The sequence below is a fragment of the Phalacrocorax aristotelis genome, chromosome 3 (assembly GCF_949628215.1).
Source record: "Phalacrocorax aristotelis chromosome 3, bGulAri2.1, whole genome shotgun sequence".
Classification (NCBI taxonomy): domain Eukaryota; kingdom Metazoa; phylum Chordata; class Aves; order Suliformes; family Phalacrocoracidae; genus Phalacrocorax; species Phalacrocorax aristotelis.
Window position 1 is genome coordinate 4,593,811 of NC_134278.1, and position 16,375 is coordinate 4,610,185.

The 16,375-nt window shown below is 42.9% G+C and overlaps 1 protein-coding gene across 6 annotated transcripts in view; it reads left to right on the top strand.

Annotated features, from left to right (window-relative positions):
* PKHD1 (PKHD1 ciliary IPT domain containing fibrocystin/polyductin) overlaps positions 1-16,375 on the top strand; it is a 277,932-nt gene that overhangs the window by 224,356 nt on the left and 37,201 nt on the right. Inside the window, exon 60 of one of the 6 annotated variants that reach the window (XM_075086588.1) lies at positions 7,650-7,699. The exons of the other annotated variants lie outside the window; for them this stretch is intronic. Within the exon in view, the coding sequence (XP_074942689.1) occupies positions 7,650-7,684 (35 nt within the window). The 3' untranslated portion in view covers positions 7,685-7,699. Of the gene's footprint in view, positions 1-7,649; positions 7,700-16,375 lie in introns of those variants that run through there. 6 annotated transcript variants of the gene reach the window in all.

The window sequence follows — 16,375 nt, forward strand, 5'->3', positions numbered from 1 at the left end:
CCCTCCACTCATTTTTCAGGTGTGCGTACTGCTCCCAGGTCACTTGGCAAAGGGTGATAATACGCCTGATCTAGGTGGCTTTCCATAGAAAATCTGAATGCTAGCATGAGCACCATGGAGCAAAGCAGGCAGGAGATGTAAAGAAAATATCAAATGAGGGGCCACAATCATTTCAGTCTCCATGTTAAGATGCATGGTGGAGCATCTAAAGAGGGAGGGAGACTGAAACACATGGCCAAGATGGTCCATGGTCCCTGTGAGGGCAGCTCTCAGGCTGGGCAGCTGTACCTGCCTCTCTCACCAGCTCTGCCTCCCCTAGGCTGGATGATGTGCTCCTGCCCCGTCCCTTGTGTTCTTCTGCACAAATGTATGTTGGCTGAGGTGGTGGGTGGTGTTTATGACACTGGATCTGCTTGGAGTCCTGCTATTCTTGCTCTCTACAAGAACACAGCCTCGGCCCATGGTTCTGACTCCTGCCATCATTGATGTCTGCTGTGGATCAGCCCTGTCTGTCTCTGAGACTGTGCTCAGAGTAAAGGTTTCTGTGCATCCCATGCTGTACGGTTAAAAGAAACAGCTAGAGGTTTTACTGAGATTCACAGTTCTCAGCCAAGGCAAAATTGGACAACAGACTGTTCTCTCCAAAAACCACTGGTGGCAGAGTCCTGGTCGTGTAGCCATTCCTCATCTTATCCCACTCTTGCTCCTGTATTTGCTCAGTGTGTCTGTAAGAAGGATTTCCACAGCTAGTTTGTTTTTGCGAGGCTTTATGCACACAGATTTCACCTGCTGTTTCTCAGAGCATTTTGATTAGAGGGATGCCCATGCATAGTGAGTTGAGGAGGGAGCTTGCTTGATGGCATCAAGCATCAGACTATTTCACAGTTACATGAGACCGTAACCTCACTGAACTCAAAGGTTATGACTGACTATTGAAGACCAGAGCTGGGTCCAAATGCATCAACCTAGAGAGACACTAGCTGAGTATAGACAGGAAAATATTCCCAGGTTTGCTCCTGTGGTGACTACAATCCTCCCAAACCCATTCTCCCTGTATTAATTAAGGTGCAGCGGGTGTGCATGTCTCTCTTCAGCTGCTGTCAATCTATTGTTTGCTTCCAGCAGGGAGGTAACAGCTAGGAGATGACTAGAATGTCCCTTCCCTCTCTTCTACTGAAGTTTTAAGCCTGCTCCTGTGACAAACAGAAGGCACATAGCAGCAACTTTGCTTTCTGCCTCACTAATAACAACTTCTATAGTCACCTCAAATTGTTTTTCTGCACTTAAAATATTTTTCTAGTGCAAGAAAACAACAGCTCCAGCCTTGTGAACTGCTGAGTGAACAGTCATAGTTTGTTTGCAACAAGTATACAACAAGTTAGAAAGATCTAAGTGTGAAAAAATTCAGCAACCTCCAACAATGCCAGGAGAAGGCCTAATATTTCAAACAGTGTCTGCTTGGTCTTTGCCTCTGGGTGTGAACTGTTGTCTTGAAGGGGCCCAGAATTAATACTGGCTATATGTTTCCCTGTTCATTTCCTTCGGTTCGAGACACCTCTGTAACCAATGTGGCCTGTGCCCTCTGTTAAATTTTGCAGGTAATTTTATGGTCACAGCAGCACTCTCCAGGGGCAGACGTTAACACGGATAGGGGCTATGCCCATGCTAAAATAAATAAAGCAGTGCCAGGCCACAGACATGGAAACACAATCCTCTGCCTCTGCAGAAACGGTTAGAGCAGCCCCTGGCACGCTTTTGTCCTGGTCCAATTAATGATCTCCCAAACGATTCCTGGGTGCAGTTTGGGAGTTAACATGTGCCAAGGAACATTCCCAGTTGGTCTGTTGGATGAATCCATCCTGTTTTGAAAGCTGAGAGAGTTTAATAGATGAATGTAGCCAGACCATGTCAGTTGGCCTCAGTGTCTGGGAATACTCCTGGGCACATTTAATTTACTAGTGGAGATGTAGCCAGAATGTCTCTTCAGGACCATTCATTACTTATATATCTGTGTTGAAGTCGGTGTTTTTTGCACTAGTCTGATTCTATCCCACTGCCTCTGGTTTTAAAGCTCTTATTTTTTCTCTTGGCTGCTGTAGCTGATCTGGGACGTGATCTGCTGTCTTCATAAATCTGCCCTGTGTCGGTTTACTCAGTCGTCAAAGATGCTCAGATTCCAAGAGCTGCTGGTTGTTGGTTTTTTTTTTTCCACTCTGATGTGATTAAGCAATCCTGATTATAGTCATTTAAAAGGCATCCTTTCTCTTTTACAGATTATGTGTTAACTTTTTTGAACAGTTTTTTGTTCTTTTCCACCTTTTAGTTTCTCTCTCTTATGTTTAGATAGTCAGCGCAGTCATTGCTGACTCCGTATGAGTATGGATAGTCTTCATTTTTAACTCTACCAGCACCTCCCATGCTCCCATGCTCCTGAGCTGCTTGGAGTGGAATATTTCTCATAAGAACAGTGGGGAGCATGGTGGTACTGCTCTGCACAGAGTGTGGCTGCAAAGATCTCAAACCTGACTACCTTTGTGCTTGTAAACTACAAAGTACCAAAGCCAACATTATGCCCCTAGGGTCAATTTTCAGTGTGGCCACACGTATAATTATTAAACCTCTTTTTATCCTCCAGACCAGAGTGGCTGCATCCAAACTGGAATGGTCGCAGACTACGTTAACCCTCAGACAGCTCTTAGACACTGTTTTGGTCAGTGTTAGTTGACCTAGGCAAAAAAATACCACGCCAAGCATTGTTCTAGGAAAGTAAAATATGTGTGACTGAGTACCAGGGCGAAGGCGTAAAACTTCACAAGTGAAGACTTAGCCTCAGTGTGCCTCTTTTTAAGGCTGATGGAAACCTTCTCTGTCCCACTGTGTCCCAGGAGGTAGAGTTGAAACTGGAAAATGTATAGTTAAAGCTTTTGAGATTTTTCAGCATGGGCAGCATGTCTAGCATGCCATCCCGAGCCTAACCCCACGTGAAGAAACGTCTCTGTGGCAGTTCAGACATTTATTCTGTTTGTATTTTCCTGTCCTCTGGGAGAGAAAGAAATCCAGCCCACCAGAATCTCAGATGTTGTTGTTCCTGGATGCAGTGTTCATAGGTGGGTTCTGAGATGTTTTGCATTCTGAGTCCCCATTGGCATCACTTAAGCTGAGAATTATTCCCCCCCTCCTAAGGCACAGGTTTGGTGTCTGGGAGTAGGAAGACTCTGAAAGGTTACAGTTTCCCTCAAATCCTTCCTACTGATTTCTCAGATATGGAATAAAAGCAAGAGCATTAACTAAAAAAAACACCTAAGGAAACAAAGGAAAGGGCTGGATGATGCCTTCTTTTTCTTACAGTGATTTCTTTTGGTTAGGGAAGATAGGAGACAGATTTGGGGAGTACAGGAGATTCTTGGACAGTCTTCAAAATAGCAGTTTTCACTGATGCTACTTGCTCAAAGGCAGAACCAGAACTATTCTGTTTCACAATGTATTCTATGCAGAGACTTCTTGCATGAAGTGGAGTGTCTTGTAAACCTCTTTTCACTAGTTATTAAGTGGACAGAATTGGTATATCAGTCCTGGTGTTTATTCCCAAACTTACTGTGTATGGTTTGGGATTACCTGAGAAAATATTAACCATCTGGGCTTGAATTATGTGAAGAATTTGATTCTTGCACCAGACTGTAGCTGTCAGGTCCTAGGAAAATTTTGTTCACTGCAGTGAGAGAGGGTGAAGCATCAGGCTGAATTTGAAGGCTGGACCTGGTGTAGATGCGCCCGCAGGTCCCCGTAGGCCTCAGTTCCTAAACTGTAAAGCTGTCTTTCTTTTCCTGCTCTCTTTCAACTCTGAGCTGTCTGAGGAGTGTCTCACTGTCAGCTTTTCTGGAACATATCAAAGGGAATTCCTATCTCCACAGATCCCTGGCCATACGCCTTTCCAGGCAGATAATCTTAATCCATTCTTGCCCCAGTCCAGCACTGTCAGTTTGCACAGATCAACAGAATGATCACTAAATGGTCATGTAAGCACTGTTATGGTTAACCATGGTGTACTGATCTCCCCTGATCACCCTATTCGTACCCAGATGGCTGGTAAGGCCTGGAGTTAAAATGTGGTTGCGGTGCCTCAGAGATGCACTGCAGGCTTTGAGGTACAGGTCCGATCAACACCCATATGCCCCTTAGATGCCTGCTGGATGCTTGCGCAAAGGTCAGGTGTCTTTAGCGCTCTCCCAGAAGGTTTTTAATGGAGTGAGCTGCTAGCTTTTATCTTTCCTTATAATTTTATGAGGCAGAATCCCCCCTCCCCCAGGCAAGCAGCCAGCCTGCCACTAGCTATTCGCTTTTAAATTATGATGAAGCTTGAAATAAAACACAACTGTGGACTGAACCCACTAACCCTCAGTCCAAAGGTATTAAGGCTGCTGGTTGATAGAGACAATATCTAGTTCTTGGAAATGTTTTGCTTCTAGCACCCTACATGATTAGGAAGAGAGGACTTGGCAAAAAAGATAATGATTCTGTATTTGCTGTGGAAATGGCAAGTGCAATTAGAATTGCCAACTGAGTTGTGATCAAAATTCTGATTAATTACTTACTGCTATTTCACAGAGAAGAAATTAGTGCGTATCTAATTGGCGTTACCGAAATGTATTCTGTGCCTCACTTGCATAAATTAAATGTAAAGAACAAACCTACCGCGCGTGTGTGAGAGAGAGAGAAAGAGAGAAGCAAAAGAGAATGTATGATACTGGGCAAGATCCTCAGGTGGTGTAAATCGGGACTGCCCTGCTGAAGTCCCTGGACGGTGAGGCTCAGACCTGGGATACTACAAGAAGTACTTTGATTTGGGTGTTTACTGAGGGTCTGTGCTATATAAAAAGAGGTCAGACTAGAGGAACACAGCAGCCTTTCTTCTAGTCTTATCGAATCTCACTCTATCAAAATCAGTCACAGCAGTACCAAATCCTATTTTCAGCTTGTGATGCCACAGCACCAACCCCCACCATACCATCAGAGACTTCCTATCATATGATTTTGTTTGCTTATTTATTTCAATTTCAGCTCTGCACATGCTCTAGGCACATATACAATAACGGCAATTACACATTGTACAAAGCACATCAATAATTTTAGTATGAAAGGGAAGGAAAATGCAGAGCTATGATCCCAATGCTTTAATCGGCAGGACCATATTATGTCAATGAAGTGGGGACACGGAGGACTGATTAGATAAATTTCCCCTTGCAGTTCCAACACCCGGCACTGAAGTGCCCACCATGTTCTGAAAATGAAATGTATGCATTAAAAATGTATCTGCATTTATTTTCCCTCTGGTGTCTTTCTGGTTTTTCTAACAGACAGAATCTTATGGCAAAGAAAAGAAAAAACATCCCTAGATGGGTGTTTTGGCAGTGCGCTTGCTCTATAAAGAAGTCAACTTGGTACTTTGGCAGAGAGGTCTCTCAATGTCAGTGGGGATTAGACGAGCCTCCTCCTCCCTACTGCCCCTCAATTAACTTTTATTCTCCAAGCAGAAATGGGAGAAAGGTTGCAGAAGTGGTGAAGCAAACAAACTCTCTCATTTTGCTAACCTGGGGAATTTATTGTTACCTTGAAAGAGGTTATTTTCCTAAGCAGGGGCCTAATTCTGCTTGCATATTGTAGGTGTAGCTGTACTGAATTTAAAGGGTCCCTCTAATACCCCCCAAAACTGCAACGAAATCAAGCAGCTATATTAATTGCCTTGCAGCGCCTTGCTATTATACTTGCCTTTTACCTACCCTCATTACAGTGGCATGGAAGTATATGTTCTAACCGTAAAATATTATTTTTTCTTTCTTAGTCTTTTCACAATGAACTGGCGGCCCACCCTTTAAAAAAATATTTCCCTTCTGCCCACTTGAGTCTGAAAGGGCACAGCCATCACCAGTCAGCTGTAATGTTCTTTATTTTCCTCTCTTCCTATCTCTGCCTTTCTTATCTCCATGATCTTCTTTTCTCTGTCTCCCTCCCCCTCCAGACAGCTTTATTAAATTCAGATCTCCACTTCTGAGGCCTCTGTGTCTGAGCTCCCATTCCATGTGAGCCACCGAGAGCAAAAGGAAAAAAAAAGTCAAGATTCCCTTATGTTCCTTCTCCTCTCAATATCCTTGGTAGCACTGGGGTCCTTTCCACAACAGCACAGCCCTCTGGTTGGGTATTCAGGTTACAGACTGCAGTGCTGCCAGAATTATTAACCTTTTTTGGACCTGCAAGAAAATGTGAATTTGTTTTTGGACAACCGACAACACGTGCTTGACACAACGTACCATCCTTTTGGGCAGGATTTGGGTTGGAAAGTGATCCCTGCTGAAAGCTCATCCCCAGGGAAATCATACATAAACAGAATTCCTGTGGCTTTCATGGAGAGTGGTTATAGCCCAGATGTCTTGATAAGGTAATGCAAATTTAGAACTGGATTGGACCAATTTTCCACCTGCTGCATTAGTCTTAGTACTTGGTACTCGGTACTTAGTGTACTCTGACTCTGGAACGAGCCTTTCCATACTAGTGAGATACAAACACGACCTACAAGGCTTCAGCCGGGTGTCCCCTGCAACTGCCAGGTGAGGATGTGAAAACTGAGCAAACCCTGCCAGATGAACCCTTTGTAGGCTCTTCAAACTGGCTTGGCTCTTCATGGCACTCTGGGAGCTGAGAGGTGCTCTCTGATGGCCCAAACCAGCAGAAAGGTCCACGCAGGTTCCTGCTGAGAGCCTGTCACCTAAGCTTTTCTATTGGTATGCCCAGAAAATAAAACATATTCTGATATTGTTGATGCCATGGAATAAACAAGTGAAAGCTATGCTTGTGCTCATCTTATGTATCTGTCTGGCAATGCTGGCATTACAGCAAAAAAAAAAAAAAAAAAAAGAGACACAAAATTGTCCATACTGGCAATTCTTTTCATAAAAGTTAAATAATATAGACTATTATGCGTGAAGGGCATCCTTTAAATACCGGCAGGATGCCTGAGCTAAGTGGCCTTTGGGAATCTATATTGCTCTGCCTATCTTAACTCTGTTTCAGTGCTCTTTTCTTCACCAGTGCTAAAATACTAAAAAGTCTCAGAGAAACAAAAGTACTTAACTCACTGTCTGGTTTCCTGCGCACAGTTAGTGTATTCCCACATGATATCTTTGAATGAAATTTTGCAGCAATTGAATATTTGTATGCTTAACCACATATTCAGGGCAATGATAAATAAATACATAGTAACCCAACACTAAGAGTCTCAAAACTGTTATTGACTGTTATGTTTTAGGGCTTGAGCGTAAGGTAAGCACCCTCAATAACAATTTTTGTTTTTCACTGCAATTTAGAGGGTGAAATCGTTGCCCCATGTAGGAATGCAGCTTTATAATTTGTCTCAGAGTGGGTCAAAACATCAGCTGTTTTATATTGGCCTAAGCACCAAGCTGTCATCAAATAGACCACCTGAGGAAGTGGCCTGCTGGGAATGCATTTTAACCATGTAAACAGACACATCTAAACCTTTGCACACTCACTGTCAGAAATTACAGGGAAAAGCATAGAACAAATGGGCTTTGCTTTTAGTCCCTTCAAGCAGCGTACGATGGGCCGTTACTTCTCTTTTCTGTTTCCCATTGCAGGCTGGGATGTTTTCAGACTAAACAATTCCCTGTAACCTGAAACCCAATCATCATTTATGGAAGTACCCTGTGCAGCATGGTTAATAAATAAAAAGTTAAGAAAAATAAAAAGACAACCTTTCCACTATTAACAAAAGACTCTTCAAAGCTATTCTTTTGCTCTGGGCTTTTAAAATAATAAGCTGAAAAAATACATTAGAGAACAGACTCCTTTCTAGCCACTTCATATTTCATTTCGCCTCTCACTTGTCTATTTATTTTCACGTCTTTCCTGATTACTTCTCAATTGTAGAGAGACAACATTAGGCACAATGAGTTTTAAATATACTCCCTGGCCAAAATAACTCCAAGGGCTGTCTGAAATTTCAAACTGTTCACTAGTAAGTCTGGAATAAAATGCAAAGGGAGCGATGCCTACTGGTTAGAGCAGGACAGTCGGCACTGCGTGTGTGCATGCAGCGCTCCACCAACGTAGTTATTCTTTTCCTCCATGGGCGCCATACCACGCAACCAGCATCAGTGTGGCTCTGAGTTCATTCATGTGTGTACAAAGATGAAGAACACTCTCTGGTAAAGGACAAGAGCTACTCCAGCTCCAAACCTACTCTTTCCCTGTTGGAGCTGTCCAGAAGACTTCATGGGACAAGGAACAGGACTTGGACTACCTAACCAGGCATACCAGAGTATAACAAGTATTTGCAGAAGTAAGCTTCAAAGCTTCTTCAAACCATTTTGCATGTGTATGAACTTAGGTATGAGAGTGTTTTTTTAAACCAAAGGAGGGCAGATTTAGACTGGATATAAGGAGAAAATTTCATACAATGAGGGTGGTGAAACCCTGGCCCAGGTTGCCCCAAGAGGTGGTTGATGCCCCATCCCTGGAGACATTGAAGGCCAGGCTGGACGGGGTCTGAGCAACCTGCTCTGGTTGAAGATGTCCCTGCTCATGGCAGGGGGTTGGGCTCGATGGCCCCTAAAAGTCCCTTCCCACCCAAACCATTCTACAGGTCTATGATCTTCTTCAAGTAATTTTCAACCCTGGCAGCTTCTCTGGACATACTCTAAACTGCAAGTTTTGTCCTAGTAAACATATAGAGCCTAAAATGTAGATATATTATGATTTGTGATAAAGCCCTCAGAAGCCTGATCTAACATTGTAGTTAGCCTTGCTTTGAGCAGGAGTTTGAAATAAATGGCATCCAGAAATCTCTCCTGACCTATTTTTTCCTAAGATTTGTTGTAGGCATGGTATTTTAGGACTATGCCTACAGACACATTTGATTTTCTTGTAAGTGGTGTTTGAAACCAGTCTCCTTCTAGCATTGCACCCGTGTTGGTTCCAGAGGTTAGAAATTAGATTTACAGGCTCTCGTTGTGTTTGCTGAGATATCTCTTTTGCAACAAATTGTCTGTTTCTCTGCTTTCCAAGGTATTTTGTTCAGTGCCCCCTCTGTTTCCTGTGTGAGCCGTACTGCTCAGGAGCAGAGCGCGCCGTGGGCTGCAGGCTACTGGTGCTGCTGTGCAGCGGGAGTATTTGGATCCAGAGAATTAGCCATTAGAGTAACAAAAGTCAAATGCAGAGTTTGCTTGTTTTCAGGGTTTTTCAAAAAAAATTGTTTGCATCCTGTTTAACTCTTTGTCAGGGACAGGAGTGTTTTCTTTATTGCTTTCTAGATTAACATGGTAGTGGCTTCATCTTCCTTCTTACTGCCTTTTCCTTTGTTGACAACTGGAGGAGATGGTTACTTTAGAGGTGTGTACAGAGCTATCTTTTCCCACTTATTTCAGAATAAGAACAGCTATTAATCTAGCTGTTCTTCAAGCCTCGTTAGCTACATCATTAGGAGTTGGACTCATTTCACCTAACTTTAGTGGTCCAAACACAGGCCTTCAGTCCAAACTAGCTGCCTAGGTTTCCCATATAGCCAGTGAAACAGATACCTCCAGAAATTATACAATCCATCCAAGGGAAAGCAGGAAGAAATGACCCTCTAAAAGTCTCTTTCTCTCTTGTCTAATGATTATTGTCTAAATGAACACCTTAGACTAGACAATTAGCTTAGACTAGATGCTTAACATTTAGGCAGCTAAAATTAATGTCATGAATCCCATTCTATGTGCTCAGATAATGACTTTAGCCTTTGTATCTCAAATTTTAGCTCTTCAATATGTTTTCATAGGTGTTCAGATTCTGCGCTGTGCTTTCAGATTAATTTCAATTTCTAAGGCTTAAAATACTTGCCTCCCATTACTGTTCATTGTCATAAATATGTCATGGCATAATATAGCTATCTGTACCTGTAATGAAATCCTTCTGCTTTAAGATTCAACTCCATAGCCCATACAGGACTAATATTGCTGAAAATCACCCTAATAATGTTACTCTTGTGCTTGTGAATATTTCTGTGATGAGCACAGGCTCTAGGACTGTGTCTTCCGCCAAGGCAGGTACAAATAAGACTGTAACATTTTTGTAGCTTATCTGGGCAAAGAGAGGGAGAGAGAGGGAAAGAGAGAGGGAAAGGGAGAGAGAGAGAGGAGGGAAGGAAGGAAGGAAGGAAGGAAGGAAGGAAGGAAGGAAGGAAGGAAGGAAGGAAGGAAGGAAGGAAGGAAGGAAGGAAGGAAGGAAGGGAGGAAGGAAGGGAGGAAGGAAGGAAGAAAGGAAAGGAAGGAAGGAAGGAAGGAAGGAAGGAAGGAAGGAAGGAAGGAAGGAAGGAAGGAAGGAAGGAAGGAAGAAAGGAAAGGAAGGAAGGAAGGAAGGAAGGAAGGAAGGAAGGAAGGAAGGAAGGAAGGAAGGAAGGAAGGAAGGAAGGAAGGAAGGAAGGAAGGAAAGGAAGGAAGGGAGGAAGGAAGGGAGGAAGGAAGGAAGGAAGGAAAGGAAGGAAGGAAGGAAGGAAGGAAAGGAAGGAAGGAAGGAAGGAAGGAAGGAAGGAAGGAAGGAAGGAAGGAAGGAAGGAAGGAAGGAAGGAAGGAAGGAAGGAAGGAAGGAAGGAAGGAAGGAAGAGAAAGAAATTAGAGACAAGGCTGCTGATAAAAAGATATTGGAGGCATTGGGCAGGATGGGGAGAGAGCTCAAGAAGTCACCTCACCCATGCGTTTGCTCTAAAGAGGTATCTATACTTACACTGCTCCCAAAAGAAATTAATATAACCTGCTAGAAACCTCTTCAGTCATGTTAATTCCACCAGGTTCCTAATCACTTGGTTTCAAGGTGTTGTTTTTTATTATTTTTTTACTAGAAAGATGTTTTTCTAATTTTTAACATAAATCTCCTTGGTTAAAATATTGATACCTTCTATTTTTTCGTCTCTCCACATGGAATGTGCCAATCTTCTTTTATTCCTCATCATTTTTATGAAGCTTCTATAAATTAATTATACTCCTTTAATATACAACTGAAATATCTGCAGCCTTTCTGGCTTAAACTTGAGATATTTGAAATTTGTTTGTTTAAACGGTATATTTGGGAAAAAAAGGTTTTTTATTAAAAGAGTTTTACAGAAAATGTTTACATGGTTCAAAAATATAATTTCTCAGGTAAAGCTGAAAACTCAGTAAAATTTTTCTATCTAGTAGAAAATTTTGACATGTTAATGAACAAAAAAAAGGGAAAACAATTTTAGGACAAATAGAATCATAGAATCATAGAATTGTTTAGGTTGGAAAAGGCATTTAAGATCATCAAGTCCAACTGTTAATGTAGCACTGCCAAGCCCACCACTAAACCGTGTCCCTGAGAACCACTTCTACATGTCTTTTAAAAACCTCCAGGGATGGGGACTTAGCCGCTTCCCGGGTGTCCCTGTTGTTTAGCCCCTGTCAGCAACTAAGCCCCACATGGCCACTCGCTCACTCCCCCCCACTGGGATGGGGGAGAGAATCAGAAGAGTAAAAATGAGAAAAGTCATGGGTTGAGATAAATACAATTCATCAGGTAAAGCGAAAGCCGGGCACACAAGCAAAGCAAAATAAGGAATTAATTCACTCCTTCCCATGGGCAGGCGGGCATTCAGCCATCTCCGGGAAAGCAGGGCTCCATTACATGTGACTTGGGAACACAAACACCATCACTTCAAATGCCCCCTTCCTTCTTCTTCCCCCATCTCTATGTGCTGAGCATAAGGTCACCTGGGGTGGGACATCCCTTGGGTCAGTTGGGGTCAGCTGTCCCGGCTGTGTCCCCTCCCAGCTCCTTGTGCACCTGGCAGAGCACGGGGAGCTGAAAAAGTCCTTGACTAGTGTAAGCACTGCTCAGCAACAACTAAAACATCTCCACATTATCAGCACTGGTTTTAGCACAAATCCAAAACACAGCTCCATACTAGCTACTATGAAGAAAATTAACTCTACTGCAGCCAAAACCATCACACCAAAACCACTGGGCAGTGTTTGCCAATGCTTGATACCCTTTAGGTGAATAAATTTTTCCTAATATCCAATCTAAACCTCACCTGATGCAGCTTGAGGCTGTTTGCTCTCATCATGTCACTAGTAACTTGGGAGAAGAGACTGACCCCCCAGCTCACTACAACCTCCTTTCAGGCAGCTGCAGAGAGCGAGAAGGGCTCCCCTCAGCCTCCTTTTCTCCAGGCTAAACCCCCCCAGCCCCCTCAGCCACTCTTCATAAGACTTGTTTGCTAGACACTGAGCTCTCTGCTCTGTCCTCTACTTCACCTATGTCTTATAAAAATAATTATAATTTTTAGGCTTAATCTTAAGCCCAATACTTCCAAAATCTGCAGGTATTTGGTGTTTTCTTTCTTGCCCACTTCTAGTGGAAAATTGTTCCCTCTCTGCAAGTCTGTTCCCAGGACCAAAGAACTGTTCTCATTGGGAAGAAATGATAATAATAATAATAGCAAAGTGGAGTTCCTTGCAAATTTTATTTTGAGGCCGTTCATTTTATCCCCCAACTTTATTTTTGCAGAAGAAATGGATGATTTGTCTTTGCAGTGACTGCAGACCAAGGAGGGAAAGAGAAGCTGAGAACCTTCCCGTCCATAACAAAACCTGGCAGCAATGGTCTTAATAGAGTTCAAGTTTATTTGACTAATTCTTTCACCACTTGTCAGAGAACATACTTTTGTTTGCGGTAACAAACCGAGCTCCTTCCTCCCCCATTTCTCCAGTGAGTAGCACAAGCACTTGTGTGGAGCACACATTACCGCTAACCGTTATGATGTTTGCTGTCAAACTCATTTATTTATGCAACTGCTGTGGAAAGGCCTGGGGCCCATAAGCAGCCCCGAAAGATTTCAGAGCCCTGGTGTGGGGTCATGAAAGGGAAAGTGAGGGGGAGGGCAAAGCCTCCACTGGTTATGAGAAAGGAACTGACACAGGAAATGGTCACATATGGCACAGATTTATTGTGTCCGGGACTTCCCATTCAAAACTCATTATATCCACAGCTCAGAGCAGTGCATGGCATGGCCACATTCATTTTTAGGTCTGGCATCTGATGAAATTGCTGTTCTGCTTTCGGGTGGCGGTGGTAGTTTTATCATTCCTTGGCCGGAGAGGCGGTGACTGGAACGCGTCGGCAAAGGCTCTGCCATTCGTTGCCCCTCACCTTTATGTCAAGCCCTGGGTATCAATTTGACTAAAGCTTTGGTCAATGGGGTTGCTGGTCGGGAGGAGAGAAAAGTCCTTCTGGGCTTTAAATACACCTAAAGGAACCCAGGCATATCTTAAAAGTAAATATAAGGAGTAAAGCTTTGGTGGTGATATAAGAAACAAATTGATACTTGCAGAACAGCCTGTTTTTTCGAAGGTGAAATAATTCACACCAAAAGATGGTTCTCTTCACTTTTTTATCTTTTAATCATCTTTCCTGGGACACAGAATCTTTCTCACACCCAGATAATGGCTCTTTGAACGATGGTTAGTGAAGTCTCTGCTTCATGAGAACATCTAATAGCTCTACTCAGCCACTGGGTCCTATTTTCTAGTCGCTGTACAAAACACCAGTATTTCCACTTCTTAGCTGGGTCTTGACAGATCCTCCAAGTGCTCAGGAAGGCTGTGGAGACCCAAATCACCTCTCCCATGCTGTCCTGTGAGGGCTCACTCTGTCTTGTTCACTCTAGTCCCATGCCACACTTTTGATTGCATTGCAGTAGGGTATAAGGTAATGTCTCCTGCAATGCCTTTTTCTCCCTCATTCAGGTTTATAAATTAAGGCTGCTTGATTGGCAGAACTTTTGGGGACTCTCTGAAAATGCACAGGATAATGAAGTATAGATCAATTATGCTCTTTAATCCTTTTTGTCTCTGTGCACAGAATACCATCAGGTAATGCTTCTTTTGTCACCATATTGGTTTTATTCCCTAAATATGCATTTTGGGAAACTTTGTGTTGTCAGGATGGCTAAAATGACTAAAGTTACTGTTAATTAATGGTAACGTGGACAAAAATCCTCCCTAATTTTGTCTTTCTGATTAAGTTTAATAAAAAGATCGACAAGCTGCTCTGAGCCCGTGCTGACAATAGCAGGAATGGACCCAATGTCTACGGAGCCAAGCTATGCTGGGGTGTGGGCACTGGAGATGCCCAGTTACTCCTGCCACATCAGCAGAACAGCTCCAAGCCCAGTTTGGTCCCAGGCAACCCAGCAGTGTCCAAGACAATTCCTGGGCGCTTTCCGGAAATTAGCACAAGTCAGGAGCCAGTCCAAAAGGGCAGTTTGGAGGTGGCCACCATCTTTTGGAGGGTCAATGACTTTGATACTATGGGAATGTATTGCCAGCTGGCCTCAGAGACAAGGAACTGGCCTTGTCACTGGTTATTTTATGAATTTTGATGCATGCAATGCTATAGCTGCTCAGTTCCTGTTCTGGTCAGTCAGTTCTGGCACAGACAGCCAAGGTATTTCCAGGTGTGGTCACCTTGCGGTGGCAGCAGAGCATTTGAGCAGTTCTCTGGCACTGTAATTGACATCCCTTAAGTGAACCATGACACAAGGCTGGGGATGGGCAACTGACCCACCTCCTCTGGGAGGCCTAAAGATATATTCTCCTGGCTAGGCTATTCTCCTCCCCAGATTTTTGCAGTTTTGTGAGACAGGTTTGATATTTTCTCTCAAACACAAAGGCCAAAGATAGTCTCTCTGACTCAAAAGGTTCATGACCTGTAAGTCCCTGAAAGCCTGGGGATCATTTTGGGCAAACATCTGCATGCATTGCTCCCATGGTCTTTCTAGATGATTCATTTGATCACTGTTGGAGAGCATCCTAGCCTAGATGGGCTTCTAGTCTCTCTTCTCAAGACTTGACTTGTGTAATGCTTTAAGGCCAAGAAAGAGCTATTGCTATAGTCTCTGGGAACTGGAAATTTTGCAAATTTTTGTTCATAACTTTTTAAAAAATACTATCGTCTGTAACATATGTGCCTTAGACCTTAGGCGTGGAGGAGGTTTGAAGGGTTGGTGCTAGCATAAAAAATACATAACCACATGAAAGATGCAAATAATGCTTGATTTCACTGTGAATAAATACTAGCAATGTGTGTGGCCATACCAATGCATGCAATGTATGTGAAAAGGAAGGGCCAATGCGGATCCTGTGGTGTGTAACGAGGGTGAGCTTACAATACAGTTTTCCCTTTCAGTGGGAGCACTAATAACTTTCACCTTCTTTTACAAAACTTGTAGGAACATAGTATCTTTGAATCCACAAATGTGACTGAAATTGGCCAGGGGGTTCAAAGTTTTTTATGGAGGAACGATAAACAGGAGAGCATAAAAACCCACACAGTGTGATCTTATGAGACTCATTTCCTTCTAAAATAATTTTCTTCAAAAGAAAGAATTAACACCCTAAAGCAATCACTCCATTTTTATTTACACAGTCCCTGCTATGAGTATATATTTATGTGTGTGTCTCATACACATACGTACACAAATACACGGGCAAGCACACATACCACCAGGCATTCCTATGCGTGTGTTCCCAACACACACCTTGCAAGAAATCTACCACAAATAAGTTACCTGGCATCACCTATCTGTGTTTTTATTCCCCACGGGAACACTGGTAAACTCAGTTGAGTGATATCCCTAACTTAAAGTCAGTGGGATTTCTAAAAATTATGGGGGGTGCCTTATCTCAGCATCCGCTGAAGTTGCCAGGTTTGTTTTCGCTCACCTACAAAAAAATTTGCAAGAGCGGTGTCTGCAGAGCCGTCGCTTTCAAAGGATGAGTGCGTAGGCATGAGGACCCTGTGCCAGGGATCAGACAGGAGAATCGGGGCCAAAATTTTTTACAGGGAACACCTGAACTCAAGAAACATAGAAAACTTTTTGTATAGCAAAAATGACTGACCTCAGAATAATTTACCTTTTCTAGATTTCTAAGGTCCTCTTGCTGGGCCCTTTCTTTTTTATTATTTTATTTCACATTTGAATGTCAGCAGGTCAAAAGGAACAGTTAATGCTGATGACTATTTCCCCCTCAGCAGATATGTGCTGGCCAGCCCAAGGCCAATGAATTGCAATTTCTAAACAGTGTCCCATTTATCTCTCCCCTCCCCCTTCCTCCCTTACTCGCTTTTATATTTTTGTAACTATAATTGTAGTTAAATTAGAAATAACTGACGGGCAAATCCAGTCAGATGGAAAGAAAATTGCAGGAGATTTATTTTATTTTGATAAAAAACTGACGTCGCCTTTTGTTTTTGTCAAAAGGACGACTATATTTTTTTCCTTGTACCATGAATTGTGAAATCTATC